This window comes from Dermacentor silvarum, chromosome 2 (genome assembly GCF_013339745.2).
Source record: "Dermacentor silvarum isolate Dsil-2018 chromosome 2, BIME_Dsil_1.4, whole genome shotgun sequence".
Lineage (NCBI taxonomy): Eukaryota > Metazoa > Arthropoda > Arachnida > Ixodida > Ixodidae > Dermacentor > Dermacentor silvarum.
Genome location: NC_051155.1, coordinates 64,749,434 through 64,774,569, shown reverse-complemented (window position 1 = coordinate 64,774,569; position 25,136 = coordinate 64,749,434). Strand labels below are relative to the sequence as shown.

General features: G+C 46.0%; 1 protein-coding gene across 2 annotated transcripts in view; it reads right to left on the bottom strand.

Annotated features, from left to right (window-relative positions):
* LOC119441543 (peroxisomal carnitine O-octanoyltransferase-like) overlaps window positions 1-25,136 on the bottom strand; it is an 89,649-nt gene that overhangs the window by 11,232 nt on the left and 53,281 nt on the right. The window contains exons 7-13 of one of the 2 annotated variants that reach the window (XR_007465510.1): window positions 22,876-22,989; window positions 21,285-21,386; window positions 14,910-14,990; window positions 12,632-12,742; window positions 8,449-8,579; window positions 4,767-4,885; window positions 1,202-1,280 (exon numbers count right to left, since the gene is read on the bottom strand). Coding sequence is in view for 1 of the 2 variants with exons in the window: in XM_037706157.2 (XP_037562085.1) it covers window positions 1,202-1,280; window positions 4,767-4,890; window positions 8,449-8,579; window positions 12,632-12,742; window positions 14,910-14,990; window positions 21,285-21,386; window positions 22,876-22,989 (742 nt within the window). In the remaining variant the exon portion in view is untranslated. Of the gene's footprint in view, window positions 1-1,201; window positions 1,281-4,766; window positions 4,891-8,448; window positions 8,580-12,631; window positions 12,743-14,909; window positions 14,991-21,284; window positions 21,387-22,875; window positions 22,990-25,136 lie in introns of both variants that reach the window. The other variant, XM_037706157.2, reaches the window with a different exon arrangement.

The following is a 25,136-nucleotide window of genomic DNA, read 5'->3' as shown; positions in this document are numbered from 1 at the left end:
AAATCTAAAGCTAGTCTTGTGACCAGTTGCTCGAAGCTACAAAAAGAGACCGATGTGCGTTAGCGAATGGCGTCGGTTACGAGAGGTTGCCGTACGGCGTCAGTCAAAGATGTCTGCCACGAACAACTTTGTTGCTATCTTATGCTTTTCGCTTTTGTTTGCAAGGCGGTTTGTTGGCTTTCCAACTGTCGTGCAGCTGCTGTGAATAGATCTGCGTCGATGTGGCAGCAAACCGTAACTTTATTCACCGATGACGCCGTGCCGACTAAACCTAATGACCTAGGCAGCGCAGCCATTGTGGAAGCCGTTGCAGAATGCTTCCCGCTAATATGTTTGTACGTGTGGCTCATCAGTGATCGGTCCCGAGATCACGCGTGCGAGTTGGATTAACGGCAGTTGAAGCAGTGTGAAGTAACACGATCCGGGTGCCTATCGGCGGCTAATCGGCCCGATCTTTGCACATGCTTTCGTACTTTACGAAATATGCGCTGCTGTTGTTGTCGTTGCCTCTGTCCACGCCGCATTATCATTTCAATTGGTCCTGTTGCCCTGGACGACCGTTGTACTGACAGAGGCAGCCACGGCCGACCCAGCGCCATTCTGCGAATTTTGGCCTTTGGGCGCTGTGTGCATGATCTCCACATTGGGCCGATGTCGGGGAGCCCTCGCAGTGACAGAGCCGCTACGTCAACCGGGGTGGCGTGTCCACGGCGTGCTCGGCACTTCTCTTGCGCTGAAAATGAAGCGAAACGCTCGCTTGGGCGAGCGCTTCGGTTGCGTTCTTTGCAGTGCACACAAGCTGTGGCGCTGTGTTGGTCCTCCACATCGAATATATTGAAAAATGGAATAGTAGATATTTGTTCAATTTGCAAATCAGATTATTTGAACTTTCCCTGTTCGATTCGCTAATATTTGAGTATTCGCACACCCCTAGTTCATACCCATGTTGGGATACAGTACTAGTCTTGTTTCACCCAGGATGCATCAGAATTAGCGTGCTCTCAGCAGTGATCGCGGACTAAAAATGCAGATTTGCACAGCAACCCAATGGTGCACCATTTAGCACAGTTAACTGCAAAAGTGGGAAATGATGTGGGATATCGTGGTGACTAAAGCAAGCTCATTGATACTGCCAACATTTTCGTTGAAAGAAACCCTGCATGTGTTTTAAAAGTGCCTTCGTTGACAAAGTGTTACTCACCGTAGTTCTTGCAGCATTCTACCATGAGATTTTCAAACTTCTGCACGGCTTCTTTTAAGAGTGCGACGACTCTTGTTAGCTGCAAAATAAGAAAGAAAGAGAGCATAATCACTTCACTTGGAGACAAAAGGTGCAACTGTAAGAAGGTTTGTTTTACAGTTTAGCCCACTTACAACTATCTTCCTTTGGAGCGAATTTTCTTTAACTATGAACCCTTCCGCAATCCTCAAAGAGTTTCGCAAGGAGCTCATGAAAGCGGCACCCATTTGTCGAAATCAGCAAGCTTGCTTGCTCTGGTTGCAACGAATGGAATGAACTGTGCAGGAAGGGGAGGGGGTCTATTACAGTAAGTGCAATACATGTGCTTCGAAAATGTTGCTGCTGGTTTTTAGACCTGCTGAAAATGTCACATGTCTGTGACACTGTGTTCGATAATCCTCTCGCATTCCATGTTTATTTACGCATTTCTTGACAAATAAAATTCAGTTCGTAGTGGGCTTCTTTTCGCTAATCACACACCTATCATCCCACACTTTGGTGCATTGTGCTGCATTCATGCCATGAACCATAGAGCGGCAGCGTCCCAACGAGCCAAGGAAGGGGAGAAGGCTGCTTCAGCAACCACAACTGTGAGATGCGTCACTCTTTTTTTTCCCTGTCTTTTTTTACTGTGTTATTGTTCTTGGACAGTCGATAATCCTGAACAGCAGGAACCAACTGTTTTTTTTTTCTGCAGAAGATTTCAGCTCACTTTTGGGCTGCCATTACAACGATCGATGCTGCTGCTTACGATAGCGTAGATGTTTCGGAGAGTGCCTCTGATGAAGCAATCGCTGGAGAGGTGGCGTGACAATTTCCGAAAAAGGAAGCCTCTAGCGGCGAGGATGACCAAGAAACTAGCAAGCCTCCAACAGCGCCTCCCAATGGTTAAGGGCTTCTCTTATGACCACGTCTACAGCTTGACGAACTTAGATTGTGCGAGCATGTCATTTGCACTACTAAAACTAACTTGACTCACCGATTTCTGCCAGAGAGTGGCATGTGCATCATTTTTGGTAACAAAGCGTATCATCTGCATATAGTTAAGTTTTTTGTCAGTAGTTTTGAGGGATTTAGTAGACTAACGATCTACCAACATAGTTAACAAAGTTTGCGAAACATAGGTGTTGGCTGTATCGAGGCTTGACTTGTACAGGGACTTCTGATCAGCATGCATGAACAGTGTGCGGCCTGCCACTGCATGGCTCATAAAGTAAACAATAGTGCAACAGCATGTTTGAAACTACGCCTTGGTAGCATTAATTAAGCTAAATTTAGATGCACTAGACTAGTACAAGTCACAAAAATAGGTGGTAGCAAAAACCTAACAGGGGAACAGCTGCTGCTTTTAACAGCGCATTTAAGTGTAGGTGGGATTTTTTTGTCCTGTCTACTGACCTATACCTCCAACCGTATAAGCTATGCAAGAGCACCAACCTTACACGAGTTCATGCAACATCTTGCAGCAGACATTTCCATGGTGCAACGATGACACCGAAGCAAAGTTGGTGATGGATGGACTTTTTATGGATAGATAGACTGACTGCCGTGGCTAAGCAAAGATGAGGACAGACTGAACAACACACAGGTACCCATTTACGACTGTTAGCAAGCGTGCCTTTTGTTTACCTACTAAGCACTCTGCTGCACTTCCTCTTTTTTTCCCATTTATTTTTTTGCCATCTGAAAGCCGACCCAGCTGTGCCATAACAAAAAAAAAAAGAACAACAGAGTGGTTCTATTGTATTTTATTTCTTAATACTTTCCCCAATTTCCTTTTACTCCAAGCGCAAATTTTACAGAACAGCAAACACCAAATTATTTGGAGGAAAGGAACTTCAAGCAGCATAATTTTTTGCAGAGTGCAAACCTCATTAGGTTTGGACTTTAAACAAACGAGAGTGGGGCGTAAAACATGCGTTGACGATCGTGTCTGTAAAGTATCAAATGGCTGTATGGCAAAAAAAAAGGTGACATTTAAAACGAAAGCTGTGTGGGCCTTTTAACTTGAGGGGACCCTACTTCTTGCTGGAGAATCACGGCCATAGGCATAAAAGCCTCTAGGTCAGACACACTGCCTACAATGCCACCAAGAATGACACATGACTTCGGTAAATCATCCATTGTTGAAATGCACAAAACTGCTACTGGAAGTGCACTACAAAACACAACGTTGTGTAAGGTAAAAGGAAAAAAAAACAAGGCGGGGCTCGTGACAAACTTGAAGCGGTCTCTTGGCTCCAGTATGGGAGAAGGCAGGGAAGAAATGCTGCACACAGACGTTAGTCGAGGCAAAGGGAGAGAATGTATATTTTGGCAGCAAAGCTCTCGTCATGGTGGCAGGCTAACATGACATTTTAATTTCTCCTATCTGCTCTGATAAATCGAACTGAGGGATTCTTGCAGTAATACACTTCCTAGGTGACCTTTTACAACTTTCAGGAAATAATCAAAATTTGCAATGGAGCCTGGTGAGGGGCCTTTTACGCAGAATTCTTCCTTAGATACTCCAGGACATAAGCACTTGCAGTACAAAGAAAGAATGACGTGCTAGGACAGAGGTACAGCTCGGAAGTTTGTTGGGAATTGAATGATGTCGTGGAAAAATCCAACTTTCACAGCCTGGGCACTGCAGCTGAAATGAAACGGTACGGCCTACGTGTGACCTGCTGTGGTGGCTTAGCGGCTTTGGTGTTGTGCTACTAAGCACGAGGTCGCAGAATCGAATCTCGGCACGGCGGCCGCATTTCGATGGGGGCGAAATGCAAAAACGCCCCTGTCCCGTGCATTGGGGGCACGTTAAAAGTCCCGTGGGGGTCAAAATTAATCCGGAGTTCCCCACTACTGTCACTGATCAAATCATGATTTCGGCACGTAAATCATGATCAAATCATGATTTTGGCACGTAAAACCCCAGAATTTATTCAGCCTACGTGTCTGTGTTAGATGAGTGCAATGCGAAGCGATTCCATAAAGGGGAGCTGTACTCAAAAATTTTTTTAATTTCTTGCTGATGCAGTGGTCTACAAACGTTTTCTCGCAACAGTACATACTGCTTTCAAAGATATGGCGGCTTTAAATTAAAATGGTCTGCTCAATTTCATAGACCTCGGGCAAAAATTTTTACCTTTTGTGAAACCATAACCACAACCATAGCCACATGTAACAACCGTAGAGGGCTGGTCTGAAATTTCATTTGAGGCACTGACAAAAAAAAAAGACGGGATCCTAAACTGGCAAGTACATTAATAAATAGATAAACACAACATTATTTGCTGTAAAACTGCTTGTTAATACTGCCTACCTCAGCTTTGTCCCATCTCTTGCACTGTGGTACTAGTGGCATCACTCCTTGGTCTTACGTCAGGAAAATATTTCCACTGGTCTTACGACTGGTCACGCTTCTCGACAACAGTGACTGCTCACCTCTTTCACGGCTTAGTTCCCTCAACAAGCTCATTTTATGCGCCACTTTTGAACAAACAGGTCAGACTACTAACTAATACTGTGACAACAGAATACGTACTGAGGTTCTGCCATCTGTAGCGGCTTTGACAAATTCAACCAACTCGGGTGTGCATGCACGGCACGTCTCTGTTCGGCCGTGATAGAAGCCTCGCGTTGACGCTGTCACGTATGTTGCACCTGGTCTTCAGATGCATGCACAAAATAGGGAAGCAAAAAAATAAAGACTTGTTAGCATTGTTCCAACTCATTGGTTGACACTTCACATCTGAGAAGAGCCTTGATTTCTGCCGATATGTCTTGAAAGGTTTTTATCATAGTGCACTGCATCGACTGCTGGCTCACAAATATTTAGGGATGTGCGAATATTCGAAACTTTTGAATAACAAATCAGATACTGTTCAACTGTGAAATCTTGATATAAGAAACTTGAGCAGACCGCGGTAAATGGTTCGTTATTCTGAAAAGTCACTATCCAGTGCAGTACACTTATAATGCTACAACATGCAACAATATATTGGTTATAACAACGAGTCAACTTATGAGTATCAACTTATGAGTGAGTAGCATTAGGGCTATGAGAAAAAAAACCATCTATAATTATATGTTATTCACCGCATGTTGCATATAAAGATCGAAATTTTGCTTCTGGGTGGCATTTTTCATGCAGAATAATCGTGAAATTGGTGTTCCTAAGCTGCCCTTAACTGAGACGAGAAGAAAAGTTTGGCCTCGAAATCACCCTCCGCCATATACGCCAATTTTGTATTTAGGTGTGGCTTCATGGCAGCACGACTTTCGCCTTATAGTGTGGCTTTAGGGCATCAGACACGCTATAAGGTGATAATTTTTTTCTTGGGTCCTCCAACTGGCACGTGACTGCCTTAGAATCGAATAAATAAGGTAAGAGCTCATGCAGTCGATGATATAGACGATTATGAAAACCGGGCTTGCCACAATCGTGAAGGCTAGAAGCAGTGGCTATGCCGATCAACGGAAAAGGCGTGCTTTATGCACCGGAACGAAACCCCCATGGGTGAACTAGCACGGTGGAAGCCATTGAAATTACCAGACTCTGGGAGAACGTTGCTACCGACGATGAAATAGGCGGTGCTTCTATGGAGGAGTTTGCGAGTGCAGATAGTGATTTTCGCCAAATATTTTGTAATTGAATGTCGAATAGTTCCTGTTCAAAAGTCTTGTCCACAAATTGGCATGCAAGATAACTATTGGATACGTGCAATGATTAAGTAGGCTAATTTGTGAGAATGAGACCACAATTAATTCAAGTATGACTTATTTATTGGAATACACTTGAGAATGTTGATGTCATTTACTCATGGATTTCTCGGATTATTATAGTTTAAATGTTTTGAAATGGTGTTTATAAGTTTTCTCGCAAGTAAGTTTCTGAGCAATTATGAATGCTATGAAAAATTTTTTAAGGCTCGAAACTGGTTTTTCTAACTTAGTATCAGACACGGCAGTGGTGAGAAAAAAGTGCTGGCAACCAGGGCGCCAGGACTGGCAAAGATGACGCCAGCGTATACCTGCATTTCTGGTGCTTGCTGCTCGGTTTCTTTTTCCCGTTGTTAAACGGAGTTGATGAAATTACTACAATTAATATAGTCAACGTCCAATTTTTCAGACTCCCTAGGAACCGCAAAAACATCCAAAAAATCGGGCAGTCCAAAAACATAAATGCATGCCTTTTACGGCTCCCAAGGGCTCAAATCACCATAGGCACATCCGAAATAGGTTTAAAGACCTGCCAGTAGATTTATTAGGCGTATTGGTGCTCGTACTGAGATAGGAGACGGCGGTTGAATACATACTGTGTCCCGTGGCGATTGCCCCTTCCCACTCTTGGTATGCTTCACCGCGTAACACTACTGTACTGAGGCAAAGCTGACTTTCGGGAGCTGGCATTACACAACGCATCGTGCTTTTTGAGCTTTGAAGGCGCTTATTGGCTAGGATCACAAAAGCGGAGTCGGCAACATTTCAGTTCGCCAACAGCGACAAGCTGTCTCAATTAAAAACATGGCACCGAACAGCAAGAAACTTGGTAGCGAACGTCGAAGCAGCTAGGCCTAGCCACGGCCGCTGGATTAAAAAAAGGTGCGGCCTGCCGCGTCGGGCGCGCTGCTATGGGAGCGAACGTGACGGCCGTAGTTGCATTGTCGGCCGCTTGGCTGGGCCGAACGGCGCTAGCTGATGGAGTTGAAACACGTCAGCTTGCACGCGCGACGGCATTCCAAGCGCGTTCCTGACGCATTTGCTATGCCGATGCCAGACAACAGCCCCCGGCGTGTGGCGCTGCGGCGGATCGCATCGTTTTCGTTGCACGTGGCAGGCCGCACCTTTTTTTTTTATCCAGCGGCCGTGGCCTAGTGTTGCCGAGGTAGTGGCTACGGCTGCCGGTGGATCTGATTATTAGACAGTAAACAAACTCTCGAACATTTGCCAACACATCGAAGAGCAGAAATATTAAAACTGCTCTCGAAGTGAATATCGAATAGCGTAATATTCGAAACTACTATTTGAAAATTCGAATATTCACACAACACTAGTGAAGAGATCTTCGACGGGGTGATTGTTGTCGTGACAGACGGCGGCGTTGTGCGACGAACGCGACGAGGGCGATTGGCCTTTTAAGAAGCGGCCGCCCCGCCTTCCGACGCACTGATGCTGGGTGCCAGTGTACTCCCCCCCCCCCATATGGCACCGTCCAAAGTTTTGTGTATCCATGCGCCGCGGCGTCCACTTTCTGCACCTTGTCGTCTGCTAGAATCCTGTTTTCGGCTGCCCGTGACTGAATACACAGAAATCTCAGAATCTCCAGATTTTGGGATAATAGTTCGTAGTACTGAGGCGTTGTTAACATGACACGGAAACTGAATAACGATCGTTATTCTGAAAACTTCGGCATTCTGAACTTCGTAGTACTGAAATATTTTTACATTTAAGTCAGCGAGGAAATTCCAAACATGTTCGCTAATCTGAAAAGTTTGTTAATGTGGGGTTTGTAGAAATGAGATGTTGCTGTATTTGACCCGGTCCTCAAATCGAATATAGTCACTTGTCGAAATACGAAATTTTTTTTAATAGTTCATTTCATCGACTTTGCACGATCAAACATGAAATTGATGCAAAGCTGCAATAACTTCCATCCCCTCCTCGCTGGACATACCACACTAGAGTTCGACTTTTTCGCAATAAAATGTTGTTCAGACATGCCATTCAGCAGTGGACATTGCTTGGTCCAATTTATAGATGCAGCACCTGTGTCCTCTCATCGAAATAAACATGAATATGTTTCATTGCAACATACTTGATACAATAGTGGCACCATTTGTCCTGTCCAATAGAATTTGTCTCCCCCTGCCATCGTCGCAGGTGGTACACATTTCTGATTTAGTAGCAAAGGCATGCACAGATCTTATACGGCCAACAAGGTGGCCTTTGCTAATGTTATATGACAAGGTAATGCATGACCATACATGCCTTGAAGAGCCCAGAGTTTGCAAACAAACTGCTTAGATGCTCCTAATGCTCCATTTGGGGTTATAATAAAAAGCATGCTTTATAAAGCGCAGTGGGACGACAACCCTTCCAATGCTGTGAAGACCACGATTAATATCTGGGCAGTGCGTTTCAAGCGATTTGAGGCAATAGAAGGCTCAGATATACAGTGGTCGTCTTTGACCAAGAGAAAGAGTACAGAAACATTATGCTCTCACTTTCTATGCAGTTTATAGTAGCCCAGCTGGATTGCAACCTGCAGGAACGCCTCTGGATGGATTCGCACTGGCTTCATAAAGCCCTTGCCGTAGCCGGTGAAGACATCGCACACTACTTCCAGGTTGTCACACTGCACGAGATAGAAAAAAGCAACGCAAAGGAAAAATGTGTCTGAAAAAGTACAGAGTTAGGATTTCTTAACCCTATAAGTGCCGTGCCCTGGTATACTTGTCTGGCCGCTAATGCACACCTGTGGTAGTGCCCAATATCATTTGTGAACATGAAACATTATAATACTGGTCGCATACTCGAAAGTGTGTTAAACTAACACTTTATGTCAGGTCAGGTTTTGTTGTCCTACACCAAATGGCATGACAAAGCTTATCGGTTGTTGGTGTTGCTCACGTCCTTGGTTTTCAGACAGCAAAACGACACATTAATTCTGTGTGCTTCTTGAAAAATGCAGAAATTCAAGAACTTCCTAAGAACTTCGATTCAGAGGACTTTGATGTTCATTATGAGGAGTCTCCAAGGGACAATAATCTCCGACGAAGACGCCTGTTTGCCCAAGGAACAGTGCTCATCCTAATTAAAATCAGCAATTAGCATAAGCCCTTACTTTTGTTTGAATTTCCACACTAAATACTTGTAAAACATTCTGCAACATAGTCAATAAATAGCATTTGAATTTAAAACCTGTTAATGTGTTAGGTACATAGACAAAAATTTAATGTGAAGCACTTTAGGAAAATACACGGCACTCAAAGAGATTATTAATGGCAGTCAGGCGTCACAGTACAGTCCACATTGTCTGCTGATAACCACCAGAGCTATCAGCGAAGCTAGTATCAAGCAAGAATTTCAAAAAACCAGAGGCCCATTTTCAAGCTGCGCCCATATTGCAAAGAAAATGAGGTATGGTTTTGGCATGTACTCGTTTGATGTTGACGCATAAGCAGACATTGATGACGTAGCAAAAGATGCAAGGTGCTGGAGAATGGTTTTTTGCCCCCAAAATGAGAAAAATTATGTCCCTCACAATAATTAAGCAACCCAAAATCGGGCAATTAATTTTTACAGCACACACTTGCACCCTTGCCAATAGCACCAGTGGTGTACAGTAGAACCTTGCACATATGTTCTGGGAAAAAAACGCAAGAAAAAAGCTTACTAGCCTGGCAAATGTACGATCTGAAGTCACTAAAAATATTTCCAGACACGACTGCAGTTGAAATCTACAAAATGCAAAGTGTTGAGTGAAACGATGCCATACGAGACACCGACGTGTGCCGATCTGGTGGTATTCGAATGGCCCGAGACCCGCGTTGTCGTTTTTGCGGCTTCGGCAAGCTTAGGCACGGCCGCTCGATGAAAAACACACGGTGCGGCCTGCCGCGTCGCGGAGCAGGCAATGGGTGAGAGCGTGGAAGCGGAGTTGACAGTTGTCGCCGCATTTGGCTAGGAGGGCGCCAGTAGTAGGGGAGGGCTCCACACGACGCGCGGGCGGGAAGGAGCGCGCGTTCAGCGGGTAGGTCGAGATAGTGGTTGTTTTTCTCCACATGAATCGCTCGCACTGAGTGTCACTCAAGACAGTTTGCGCATGTGTGATATTTTATGCGTTAGGCAAAATGCCACGCAACTGTTGTGTGCCGTTGTGTTCCACGAAGGCATCGAAGGACCCGCAAATACGCTACCACGAGTTTCCCATTAACGCAGAATGCAGGGCAGCATGGCTGCGAAACATTTCCCGTGAAAGACCCGGAGGGAAGGGAACAGTATGGCAGCCGAATGACAGGTCCCTGGTGTGCGCCTTGTATTTTACGGAGCAGGACTATATAAGAAGACCGAGAAGTTGAGGATACTTTTGCCAACGGCTGTGCCGACAGTGTTCCCCGGTTATCCAAGCTACATGAGCACGAGGAGCACGCCTGCTCCGAGGAAGAAGCGGCCACGCTTGAAAATAGAAGACGATAATGCGCAGTCGTGTGCCGAGTGCTCGAGCAATGCTGCTTCAAAAGACGGTTGTGTGACTACCGTCTGTGAGACGGTACCGTCTCACAGACGGTGTCATTAGCCAAAACTGCTCCTCAAGTGACAGCACTGTAGCCACGACGCCCAACAACTCCGAACTAGGGAATGAAACGTGTGTGGAAATTGCATCATTTTCAGATGCATCATGTCAAACTACATTCGACCTTGTTAAACTGACAGAAGAAGCTAAAAAAAACGCGCTGTTTCCAAGCGAAGATCGCTCGTATGAAAGGAGCACTGCAGGCCCTTCAAGAAAAAGTGGATGAGGCTGAGGAGCGCGCACAGTTTTATGAAAATAACACGGACATTGCCTGTTTTATGAAGGTGCTCAATGCTGCTGCGCAAGGTGACAAGACTGCCGAGTTCGTTAGAAACAGAGTCCGCAGTTTCTCGTCGAAGAAGCCCCACTACAGTGACGTCACTCTAAGGGAATGTGTAATTTGGAAGGCATGCTACAACAAAGGTTATGAGCATGCAAGGTCCAGAAATCTCTTTAAGCTCCCTTGTCGCTCAACGCTCCAGAAATATGTAGGCCATTTAACAGGTGAAATCGGCATCACTTGGTTGATAAAGGAGCGGCTGTGCATCGAATTCAAGGGTCTCACTGGTCTCACTCTTACGAGTGCTTCTTGCCAACTGGGCAGGAAATGTTAATATGTCTGTTGAGCGTCTCGTACGCTTGGCTCAAAAACCTCTGGCCAGGAAAGTGCTGCGCCTGTGATTCCAATAACACAGTGATCCTTTTTTCACGTACGTGCAATAAAGCAATTATGACTCCCCTGATGTTCACAATGCTTTTGTTTCTAAGGTGTGAGCAACAATCATTCCGGAAATACAACCGCACCTGTCAATGAGCGCCTCTCCTGTTGCAAAAATAACTGTAACACAAACATACATTATCGAGGGCGAACAGCGCAACGGCAACAAAAGAGAGAAAACATGACGCGAAAAATCGCAACTCGCACGAGCAACCACTTCAGATAAAACTAACACTTGCTATATTTAGGTTGAAGCATCGCCGACGCACATTCAGTAGGACGATTACCAATATAGTTAACGCTATAGCAAGTTTATTGTAACCCTTTAAAAACTAACAAGTGCATAGCAGCTGCGCTGTCAAGCCGCGATGCGCCGCAATAATTCCGGCGCTCTCGCTTTCGGTCTCCCCAGAGGCTCCCCTACTGGTGGCGCCACGGTGGCAGCCCGGAGCACTAGGCGCGCCACGCAGTATCAGCTCCACGCGGCAGGCCGTACCGTGTGTTTTTCATCGAGCGGCCGTGGCTTAGGTTTGCGCTCCTCAAATTCAACCCAAGTCAGTAGCTCACTGTGGGCGGAGCATTTCAGCGGGAAACTTTGGTGTGCCCACTTGGTGACAATCGTTGCGGTATGAAGCGCTGATGCGTGTCTAGCTCAAGAGGCCAGAGTGACCCGAGACGCATGCTTTCATTTTAAGACAGGGATGAGACACCAAAACAAAGTCGACCTGATGGACAACGTCTGAATACAATGCCACATGCCATCAGAGCGAAACAAGATGCTGACTTCATGCCACGTGCAGCGAATAACAGCAGCGCGTTTGGGTTATTGCCTATAAGAAGCATGCACTGCGCTTCCAACAGCCCTACGCCGCACACGCTGTGGAGTAGATAGGTGCAGGTGTTTATCACAATGGGTTGGCGGCGATGGCTGTGAATGGCGACGTGCGACAACCTGTGAGGATTTGATGGTGTCAAAATAGGAAACAGAGTACATGGCGACTGTTTCACGTGACGAGTGTGGGTGAGCATTGCAGGGAAGCAGCTGTTGCGGGCATGTACTACTTTCGCTCGCACGTGCCTTCCACCTTTTCTTGTTTACATAGGAGCTAGCAGCTGAAAAATACATGATACGGTCGCAATTGCCCGATATATTGAAAACTGGTGCCAAAAGATTGCGTTTTCTGGGAACACTAACTGATAAAAAAAAAAGTGTCGCTGTACTGGATCATTTTTTTGCATTCTCGATCCTGAACGTTGCCAATGTATGGTTTCTCACCGGGACTTCTGAGTGCATTCGAATTAAGCGAGAAGTAGAGTGAGTAAAAGTTGAATGAACAGGAGTCGACTGGATCTCAAGAAAAAGTTGACCAATATTGACAGTTCATGGCCTCACCAAGGCATAGTACTCCGACTTCACACGCTCCATCTCCGACTCCAGAGTATGGTCCAGGTGAAACTGCAGCTCTTCTGGCATCGGGAGGGCCGCACGAACAGTTCCATCATCCTGAAATGCGTTTCCAAGACTTAACTCTTTCTGTACCGCACCCACTGGGCATTGTTAGCACTCTATCGATGGTATGAAACGCCGCTTTCGAGACCTTCCGCACCACTATCGAGACCTTCTGCGCTATCGGACATGAAGGATGAGACCTATATTTTAGTTTTCTAAGCAGTTCGCTTTTTTTCTCGCGAGGAGATGATTTTTAAACACGCTCCGAAGTTTCGCGATCATCAAAAGAGAACGAAAAAATGGCCGCCCGCTATCGATGGTTCGAAACGCCATTTTCGAGACCTTCCACACCACTCACGGACAGACTGCGCCATTGGACGTGAAAGAGGAAAAACTATATTTTTGTTTTCTAAGCAGTGCTCTTTTTTCCCGCCAGGCGGCGATTTTTAAACGCGCTCTGAAGTTTCGCAATCGTCAAAGCAGAATGCAAAAATGTCCGGCTCCAGAAACGGCGCGCGTGCTTCGGGGGATGGCAGATATTACGATTCCGATGCCTCTGTGGCTGATCTTATCGATACATCGAATAGCAGTGAGTCAGGGGACACTGATTTTTCGGCATACTTTGAGTCTGAAAGCGACGACAACGCAAACCAGCCCGGAACATCGGTGGCTGCAGCCCTGCAGGCCCAACTGCAGTGCTTGCAGTTTAATTTTTGTAGCTGAATACCTTAATAAAAAATTTTCATTTTTTTTCGGAGATAGTGCCTAATAGACGGCAATGCATTTTGTATATCTCATAATTTTCATAACATTTTTTTTCTTAGTAGATACAAGTGTGTCTTTACAAACTTTGTTCAATTTTATCGCACAATCTTGATTTTAACAATTTATACCTTTTTTATGACATACATCTCGTTAATAAAACTTTTATGCGTGAAAAGTGCATTCATTTTGCTGTATGTTTATGTATTACATTAAATATTGAGTGCAGTAGTTCCTTCAGAAGAAGGTATCTGCCATAACATACAAGAAACACCTATTTTCCCCATGGTAGGGAAAGAGTTGAAATCTAATGCAATTGATTGATCACACCGTCATTTGTACTTAACATAACACACTTATTAGGCAGGAGAAGAAGGGGAACAGGGGGGCCCAATTTTCCGTAAGTCACAAGCATATCAAACCAATGACACCAAGGAAAGCATATGGTGAATTACTTTTTTAATGGAAATGTAGAAATGATAAGTAAAGGGAAATGAAAGCGGCCAAAAAAAAGCGATTGGCCACAGGTGGGATACGAACCCATGTTTTCGTATTACACGTACGACGATCTTGCCAATTGAGCTACTGTGTGCCGTTTTCCCATCCACTTTCCTGGGTATTTAAGTATGTGTATTCAATCGAGCCCCGGGAGTGTTAGCTTGCCATAAAACTTACAGCCACAGTTTCACAGCACTTGACCACTTGTCTAGTTGCAGGCATTACTGAAAAAAAAAAAGGGATGACGTACCTATATGGTTCAGAATATTAATTCCTGCTGCTATGAAATGGCAAAAGCCGAGAATTTCTGCAAATACCGTAAAGTGTTGCATAATGTGTGCTTGATTGTAATGTGCACCCGAATTTCACAAAGAAAACTGAAAAGTGCAATTCCCTCAATTGTCACATACACTCCAATTTTCATACTTTAAGAAATAATAAATGCGATTCCATTGATATCCCAGTCATTAGTTATTCATGGTAAGAGAGAGAGTAATGCTTACTTGTTCTCGCTTGAAAAAAGAAAATTTATTGCATTCGAGGCAGTGTAAAGTGTGCATCACTCATCGTCGCTGTTGTAAGCTTCCTTACCGCTGTCAACAACAGCCCCAGAAAATGTGATATTCGGTGCCATCAGTTGCAGTTTAGATACCACATTTCCTAAAAAAAAAGCTTCCTTTAATTAATCTCCAGAAAATTTTGAAACGAGGTCAGTTCCCGAGATTTTGTTGACAAGGTGTCAATGGCTTCCGCATGATTCAGGCAATCCAATAAAACCAACCTTATTACTCTGTCTGGGCCAGAACATGAGCTGCGAGACTTCGAAGTTGATAATTGGAATCATGTTTTCTTAAAGTCTTTCTTCGAAGTCGCACAACTTGCCTATGTGGGAACTTGCATAACTTGCACAATAACTTATAGCAATGTTAGCAGTTGCACAGTTCCAGCAATGTGAACTTACCGGGTTATGTTTTGTTGCCAGATATGTCAAGTGTACATAATGAGCGCAGGTAACAGGAACCATCCCATCAAATGGTGTGTGCTGTGGAAAAAAAAGGCATTGAAGTTGATAGGGGCTATCAAGAATATGGCAAGAGCGCAGTAAATGCTGCCCTATGTATTCAAATCAGCAAAGTATAATAGAATATTACTTGTGCAGCTCATAAGAGCAGTATGAAAGAATGCCTCAGTCACAACGCCAAACTATAATATAAAAGACTTAATATGACTTAGAATTTATCAGTACATGCATTGAAACTGAAATTCAGAAGACTGTGTTCTTCGCACCAACACAAACACACTATATCCCTTGAACGAATAATTAGTGCAGTCGAACCCACTTATAATAACAATATTCAAGTGCCAGAAAAATTCTATTGTTATAACTGGGTTGCATGGAAAAAAACTAAATGGGGGATGGCAGAGCTGTTGTGAGAGAGAGAGAGAGAGAAAAAGGATGCATAAAAAGGCAGGGAGGTTAACCAGAGGTAGCTCCGGTGGCGGAGAGGCCAGTGCCCCTCCCCACCACGTTCCTCCATCCGGCTGTTGGTTGTGTTGACTTGTTTAACTGTTTAACTCTGCTTCCTGCGCGCTCCGATTGCGTGTAACAAGCCGCGGTTGTCGGCGTTCAAGAATGGCACTGCTATAACAACTGCAAAGCAGGGTCACGGGCGGCAAGTGACATGCGGGCTCCGCCGAGGCATCCCTTTGGTGGCCTCAAAGGGGCCTTTTAATACAGTAAAAGCTCGATGATACGATCACGGCTAATACTAATTTCCGGATGATACGAATTTTTCTGTGGTCCCGGCCGAGCCCCATTAATTTGCAACGTGCTAGAGAACGGTTGTTACGAATCGATTTTCGGCCTGCGTCGGTTGATACGAATAAACGCCGCCCCACCGATGGCCGCGAAAGGGAACAGCGCGCAGTCACGCGCTTTCTCCCGTTATCTTTTGGTGCGGAGGCGCGGACGCGGCGCCGGACAGCGCGGACTCCACGACTGGGCGCGAAGAGTTTGAAGCGGTGGCGCTTTTGTACTTTTCCTCCTTTTCTGCGAGCCATTGGATGGAGTGGCTGCTGTGCTTCGGGCCGCGTTCTTAGTGTTTGCGCCATTTTGCCCAGTCGCAGCGAGCTATGTCTCGCAAGCAGAAAGCACTCTCCTTTAAAGAGAAATTAGACATTCTTCGAAAGGTCGATGAGGATCATAAGAGGAAGCGGACTCCGACTACCGTAGCGAACTGCTTCGGCAAATGCGACTTCTTTGGGAGTCCAGAAGAGGTGCCCCCTGAGCCGGAAGATACAATTGAGGATTGGGAACGGCTTAATGTCGAGTGCACAGCTGATGACTTTAGCACGGCAGATGACAATCTCGCCACCTGTGGTGCGCGCACGGTAGAAGATATTGTCGAAGAGGCCACATGCGAGGCTGCTGATTCTAGCGATGATAGCGACGACATAGACGTGGGTGACGGCGAAGGACCCCCACGGGCCGCTGAAACGCTGCACGCGCTCGACGTTCTGAGGTGTGCTATGGCCGCGGATGAAATCAGCGACGACACGTGCACGCCTTTTTATGGATTTGAACAAAGTCTGCTAAGTGACCTGACGAAGAAAAAGAAGCAGAAGGACATTAGAGACTTTTTCTTCAAGAAATAAATGCTTTTTACGTACATGTGCCTGAGTGAGTTCACCTCTGACTTTAATTTAGCTACAGTCGAATCTCGTTAATTCGAACACGCTTATTTCGAACATACCGCGCACCGACAATGCTCTTAGCAGCGTGCCAAATCGCGCGGCGGTGCCTCCGACCGGCATTTCTCCAACACCGCCATAGAGCAAAAGCTCAGGAGAGACCCCTCAATGCCGCGCGCGAAGGAATGGGGAAAAAAAAAAGAACCCGCGGCGGAAATTTCACCCTCTCTCATATTGCAAGGTCGCCGTTGCTGCATCATGCCGGAACATGCGTGTACGTGCCGACTAGAGTGTTCTAGACAACCGTATTCTAGCACACACTAGTGCCGACGTTTCAGCCACGCGGATAAAAAGGCAGTGAACCCTTCTCCTCTATTTTCTAGTTACATGTTGACCTTGCACGCTACGGCAGCAGCGCAGAGGGAAGCAGCGGCAGAGGCACAGTCGGGTCAACGAAACTGCCTACGCCTGCAAACGCTCGCTTCCCGATAATGGCAGAAAACGAAACTTCAGGGAGCGGCTAAAATAAGCTGGCGCCAGCACGGCGGCGGGCGCGCACGGAGATGCACGGAGTCGAAGGTGAGCGAGCTACGAGGGAGGTGAGAGGGAGGGCGAGGGGAGCCACCGAAGCGGCGGAGTTGACGCGGCCAAATCCGCTTCCCTGCCGCCTTCCTCCCTCACCTTCGACGGTCTCCGCGCGCACCCGTGTGCCGGCGCCGCCCGCTCCCTGAAGCTTCGTTTTCTGCAGTTATCGGGAAGCGACCGTTAGCCGGCGTGGGCAGTTTCAGGGCCCGCGCTTGCTATGCGCTTGCGCGCCGCGATATTTCACGACTCGCACCATTCGTGCATGGTGCTATGGTGCACGAATACTTCAAAAATACGTCCTTTTAATTTAAACAAATTTTCGGGCTCCTTCGAGTTCGAATTATCGAGATTCGACTGTAGTTTTAATTGTTTCGATGATACGAATTTCGGCTAATACGAATATTTTTCGTGACCCCGTGAGATTCGTATCATCGAGCTTTCACTGTAAATGCAAGAAGGTTGCTGCGACAGCCTCTCAGCTTGAGAAATCCAGAAGAAATGATGGGGCGAGATTCCGACAAGCATCTCACCCCGTACTTCTCACTGGCTTGCACGAGCAAACAATAGGTCCGTCAGCTCTGCTTGCTCTACGTGAAGGTCGCCGACATCCTTCTCTCGCAAAGGTGCCCCATGAAAACGAATCGCCAGAGAGACTGAATCATCTGCAGGGCCTCCTATGAGGACAACATTCGAGGCCTTACCGCGTCATCGCTGCCATGGTCGCTGTCCGATGAAAGCACGTTCGCGAAGTTTGCCTCATCGGTTAGAAGCACTTAGTTTCTAAATCTACAGCAGTGCGGTTTCATTTCACCGGCATTTCACCGATGATCAGCGGGCGGGGATCAGCCATCTTCCATTTCAGCGGCATGTCAAACGATGCTGAGAAACCATGTGGCCCGGAACGACTTCGACGCAACCATCTAAGACGAACACGAGCAACTTAATCCGTCGGCAGAACTGCGCAGAGTGAGAGGCCAGCATAGCCAGCGAGCAATCTGGAAGCAGCACCCAGCGTTATCAGCGCAGTTGGCGCTGTCCATTCGTGTTCGGATGGGTGGAAGGGCGATCGGAGAAAGGCGCGCAAGGCTGGAGATGCAGAGAAGGCTGAAAAAAGGCGCGTGGCAGCATGCAGCAGCTCGAATTTCTCTTTTTCTTTTCAAGGATTGCACATTCTATTACCTTTCGGCACGGAAGCCCAGTAGCCAGACTTTGTTATGACCGATAATATGGCATGGAGGCATTGTAGTAAGCGGGTTATTTCACCAAAGAAAACATACAAAAGTTGATGATGCAGCAGCTTCCCACTGTTACAACTGATATATTTTTAAAACTGGTATTGTTACAAGTGGGTTCAACTGTACGTCGTAATATTGTCACAAGTGGTCATGCAAAGCAAGAAATCAAAGCTTGCAATGAACTATGCCGGGCACACCTGTTGGCCAGATCTACCGATGTTCAATGACATCCCTTCTCCTTACCCACTATAACTAATTGTGCAGGGAAGTGCATATACAGTCTACCAAGGATTAAAAAAACAATACATGTTTACTAGCTTGCAACTTTGCTACACTACAGCTTCCTAAGTAATACAGACGTGATCTAAATATGCAACCATAAATAAAGACAGTTTTACTTGTTCATGCTGCTCAGGCCACACCTGCTTCTGATCTTATAACCTTTTATGGCATGCCATTACTGTCGTTCTCAACCATGACAACTAGCCACTGGAAGTCATGTGGAATGGCATACGTCTGCAATTAATTTTTTTAAAGTTGCTGGATAGGTGCTTTCCAAGTGTGCTGGTGATTAATAGGTGCTTTCCAAGTGTGCTAGTGATTAAATAATTGTCGTCATACCGGCCAATCCTGCACCGTGCACCCCTGTTCTCACATGGAGTCCACATTCTGTAAACTTAACAAAACTCACTGAAGCGCTGAAAATTTTTCATTGGATTGGCAGCTGTACACTTTCGAAATTCTGAAGATGCAGGAAATGTGGCGATACCAAACTTTCAATGGACGAAATGAATCATCACCTGAAGGGGGTAAAAGTATGCGACAGGATAATAAAGAGCTTTAGTATAGCGCAAGTGACACTGCGCTACACACAAAGAAATAGTGGGATCAGACTGCACATGCGCAAAACACTAAGACAGCTTTGCGCATTGCATGCTTCCGCTATTTCTGAAATTTATCCTGAGACGTTAACGCTTGCAAGGATGGTTTAGCGTCACCAGCATGGTGGCTCCTTCGAGTTGACAGCCACCCACTTCAGGCCTATCAGGTCATCGTCCTGGGGGGATATTCCGTAAGTGTCCACCTAGTGGACATGTCTATTTCGTCTGCTGCTGAAGTTCTGATTAGCTGGGGGTGCCTGTCTCCTTCTGATGCGTACATTTACAGAATACACCCCCTGCACTGTCTGCTTCATCCCTTCCCAGCAGGTCCTTGTACTTGTTTTAGATTTGTGTTGCGGTGCTTCGATAGCAAAGTATTGGCAACAATGTGGTGCTGCTTCCGAGATCCGTCCTAGATTTTTCGGCACTTTAGGTTTAACAAGAGCGGCTGTACTAGCTCGGCATGGCCTCCGAGATTTTTCAGTGCACGCAGCAACCCACATGCACTGCCATAGGTTACAAATGTTTGCTTGTGCAATACATGGTGCCGCAACCTAAATTTTATAGTCAACATCATCATTTGGACAAAAGCGAAGTGCGTTCGGTGCCACCATGGTCGGTGTTGTGTGGACAATAAGCACGCATCATTGATTTTTGTTATTCTGTACGCATTTGGTTGGTGGTACTCTGCGTGGACTTTTACATCTAGGCGGTGTCGCAACTTCTTATGTTTGCGTTAGTGTTTCGCTTATTTCCGCTATTCTAAATGACTAGTTTGTACCATGCCCTGTGGTGTGTGATAGTGTTGGCATTGCGTCATGTGCTTACACAAGAATTTTACACTATGTTAAACCTCTCTAGTATGGAGGTGAAAGGGATGCTTCGAATTCCATAGAACTGACAACAAATGATGAGGCCTATTCCGTGTTAAATATGGGGAAGCGCAGAGTGGAGAAACAGACGATCGATGTGGCTGCACGTGCTCCACGACGAAGATGAGGGGATGACACTTCTAGATGACACTTCCAGACACTTCCAGAGCTTCCCTGTAAACACACTAGATGGTGTTGCTATACAAAGAGAGGGAAACCTAGAGACAGGGGGAGATAGTGCTGCTTCATTAGTAAGGTGACTTCGCTACTGTTGAGAGTGGCAACGCACTCTTGGTCTCAAGACCCAAAGCCAGCAGTATTGCCTGGCAGACCAGCGAGATTGCTGGCCTAGCTCGGGATATTTATGTAAGAGACATCATTCGTCGCAGGCAACTTGAATTGTAGAAGAATTCTGCAGCTCATTCAGTTGTAATAATGTGCGTCCAGTCAGGTATGTTGTCTTTTTTTTTTTTTTCACAACCGGTGTACCAGGGTGAATGAGAATGCCTATCAAGCTACAATTTCTGACCGATATATCCCGCCTTGATGTTTGATTTTGACAGGTTTTAGATCTCATCATTATCTGTTGTATACTGTAGCTTTCTTGTGTTAATTCACTCCAAAGCAGTGTTTCTGCTGGTACTGTTAAGGCAGGCGATACCAAATGAAGCGAAAGAAACAGGTTACGAGAATTGAACTGTTATACAGTGAGGAACACAATGAGGCAACTTTGTCTTTGGATAATACCCAGAAACCGAGTGACTGCAAAACAGCTCATGGCTGTTTTGCAATGACAACTGCACCATCTCAATTACTCCTTAATTTGAATGTCCCTGTCACAACGACAACTTCGCTAGTGTTTAGCAAGGAAAGGAGTGATGAAATGACTACTACCCAGGTGCAATACAACAGTAAAACAGCACACATGAGCTGCTAATTGTGCATAATTTAATGAAGCATAGCCATATTGTTAAGCACACTGACTCGCTGCAGTAACTTGCCATGTCTGCTTTCAATAAAATCAACAAGGAATTACATGAAAGAAATATTCTCAGTCTTCTCAGATACTCACATCGGCCGAAGAGCCCAAAGCGAGGTTTCTGAAGACGACGAATGTGTATGACTTGTCCAACCAGCGATTCATGGGGTCACCTTTTAAGCACTCGCTCATTACCTGTGTGGGTATTAAAAAGAAAGGAACATATCAAATGGCAGTGGCATAAAAAAAAAGTGCGCCTCAAAAGAGATGAAGCTGAAAAATACAAATAAGTGGATATGAAACATCAGAATAAACTGCCAGAGAAACAAAACAAGACAACAGGCTCAATGATAACTGCTGATGAAAGCACTACGAATTGTACTACAAAACACTGATGGCACTAAAAATGGCACTGCACAAAACTTCTATTGTGTCATATTTCTTTAGTTTCGCTCGAGCTGTTTAAATATCACAGAGCTGCTTATCTACCTGGCCTTGGCCCTGTGCAGGCCCCTTTCATATTTGCACTGCTTTTGTATCTAGTTTTTTTATTTCGCTCATCAGCTCATCTGCGTGCTTTTTGATTATGTGCTTAGAGTTGCCATTTAGGCTTTTCAGACATTTGCAACATAGTATTTCCTAGTGATTATTATGTTATCCTTAACAGCCTTGCTGTCTTTTTCCTGTTCATAATGCTGTATGGTCAGAGAGTATCAAACAAAATGAGTAAACGAATAACTAAATAAACAGAAAGCAGCCCTGCTGTAGAACATAGTAGCGTACAATACGAGAATTCTGCATTTCCACAAAGATCTGCGCTTTCAGCAATGTAAAGCTGAAATTGCTCTTATCGGCTGCTCGTGTGAAGACCAAAAGTGTGTCTCACTGGGCAAAGAGGTGATGCGACAAAAATCACCGCGCCACTACATTGCCGACCAAGTGATGTAAAAATAGACCCTGTCCACATGATGCACCAAAAATTGCCCTGTCACATAAACTTGTCTCTGAATGTATGGTTTTGTTCAACCTAGAAGATCATTGTATGGTGCTAAATCTGTGACGGCAGTCAGATAAAAAAAGTTGTCGCAGTTTCACCTTAAAGGCGAAGCATCAATTGCAATAGCAAATTTGTAGAGAGCTATACGGAGTAATGATAGTAGCTTTATCAGCTGTATAAACTTGGACATGCAGCAGCACCGGCAACACGCAGAACTGTTGTCGACGCCGTCTGCGTTTTGCCCGCGTTCGCACAAAATGCATGCGGCGTTGGTGACTGTTGCCTCTGATATAAATAGGCACTTGGTGCCGCAGGTAAACGTCGCCTCCCTCCCCCTCCCCCTCCCCCTCCCCACGGCCTTTCGCGCGTCGGAAGAAGGCGCGTTTGTTCTACCTATATGGTGATTGTAAAGGAGGAAAGAGACGCCTACTTCTGCAGCCCTTAAGGGAGCACGGCGCAGAACGCGCGTTTGTTCTCCGCCGTGCGTTCACTCCCCGTGAAAGCGCACGTCGCTCGTCCCCTTTCACTCGCATATACAGCGTTCAGCGCGCGGCGACGATTTCATCTCCATTGACGTCATACGGAACCTCACGGCGATGGCGACGGCAGAAATTTGCTTTGGAGTGTCCATATAATTGCTATTGCAATAAAACTATAACAACAAAGCGAAAAAAAAAAAGTGCTTACCTCTTGCCTATTCTCGGGTGAAGCATCGTCCATGACAAGCACAAACATAGAATCCTCAATCAGCTGCAAGCAACGCTCATTATTAGGATGTAGTCTCTGCAGCAATGTGCGATTCTGTAAGTAACAAAGAAAAGAGCTCAAGGTATAGAAAACATAAAAATAGTGACTTCTATTTCCCCAAAAACACTTTCTATAGTGAAATATGTGAGAGAAAGAGTGTGATTCCATGTGATTGAAAAAGCATCTCATGTCATACACAGAACCGCAACGTGTCGTGCATGGAACCACAATACAAATATGACGCAAGGTTATCTATATTTCTTCTCCATCCTACCCTTGAAGTTGAGACGAGCTCAACCGCAACACAACCCATGTTTGTGGAAAAGCCAGCCTTCGGACACACTGGATAATGCAGGGCTTGGGTATGCGGTGAAGCAACTACACAGCCAATGCACGAGAGCGTCCAGCAGGCTCCTCTGGGCAGCAAACCCAGATATTCAGAGCCATATGGTAATGCGGAGTGTGCACTGCGACGCCGTAACAATTCGTGCATCATGCTACAGGCTCACACAACTGTTGCATTACACGCCTCTAGATGGCATCATAATCATAACACAATTTACTTTTGGATTCATCAAAAGCACATGGTGTTATAATCGTGGTGGTGTCAAATTCATGCACACATGGTAACAGCATAAAGCAACAGCCAAATTCGTATATAAAATAATCAAGCAGACTCCACGCACTGTGGGAATTGGTGTAAGCAAAGCTGTGAAGCACCAGTCAAACAAAACTGCGTATCATAGTAAGAAAGACCCAGCTGATTTTGGCGATAAACGCGTTCCGTAATGATAATCAGCCAAGGCAGTGTACCTTGCAGAAAAAAGGTAAGTCCTATTCAAGGACAATATTCTCGCACGATCACTTTTAATGATATATTATCACCTACATGATATTTCGCGTTCAGCACTGACTGTGACAAAGAAGACAGGCGAAAGCGTTCCTAGCGCTACCTGAAGATAGCGAGCGTGGCACAGCACCCGAACCTCTATGCACACATTTGCGCGTCAGGTGACAAGTCACAGGAAACTTTGTGAAAGTGATCATGTGCTCGACAGTGATAGCCTCTACTCAGCGAAACAGCCGACGACAACACACCAAATTGTGGGAAGGTAGGCACGGAAAGATACTCCGCTTTAAAATGCAACCCAGTACAATTAGCGAAGCTATATACAGTGTATACCGCTTATAACTTAAGTCGCCGGAGTCGCGAATATCTGCACTATAAGCGGTACCGCACTATAACCAAAGCAACAATTTTCAAGGCCCGCACATGTGCAAATCATGTGCACCGAGATGCCACGCATATGCGACAGTCGAGGAATGCGGCTAGAACGTTTGCATTCAATTTACAGTGGAATCTCGTTAATTTGAACCAAATGACACGGCGGCGCCTCCGACCGGCATTTCTCCGGCACCGCCATAGAGTAAACGCTTAGGACAGAACCCTCGATGTCGCACGCAAACAAAACAAAAGAAAAAATGTCACAGTTTCGCCCTAAGGGCGAAGCAATGAATGCGATAGCAACACAGCAATGTCATACGAAGTAAGGTGAGCGGCTTTGGTAGCAATACGAGTTGTAGTAAACATGAGCTGATTAAGTAAGCAGGTGTGCTGCGGCGTAAGTAGACCGACATGAAGAGAGACTCGATGACCACGAGAAGGCGCGTGTGAAACGGTGGTGTTGATGAGAAGCGCTTACCGTGGGCAGCGCGTGCGAAGGGACACACCTGTAGTGCTGCACTGCCGATCTGGGCAGCATTGCATGTGTAGCGTGCGTTGGAAAATGTGGCCCGACTATTACTAACTGAATGAACAAGCGTGGTGTGAGCGCGCACAAACAAACATGAATAGATCACACTGAATGACTGCAGCCAACGACTGTCCAAACGCTGGCAGGGAGCGCAGACGCCGCGCAGCGGGCGAAGGTACGTGCGGTCTATCGCTTCAACGGAAACTGAGCGGCGAATGCACGGCGCATAAAGGTCAGAGCCGTGTGGAGATAAGAGACTGCGCGGGCGAGCGAGCGACGAGCGCGGTTGTTGGCAGAGTAGAAGTGCGCCCCCCCCCCCGCCCCCTCGCTCCCTCCGGCGCTGGCTTCCCGCTTCCTTGCTTGCGCGTGGGTGATTGAGTGCGTTCGCTCTCCGTGATAGCGCGCGTCCCCGTACGCTTCCGCTCGGGCATACGGCGCGCGGCGAAG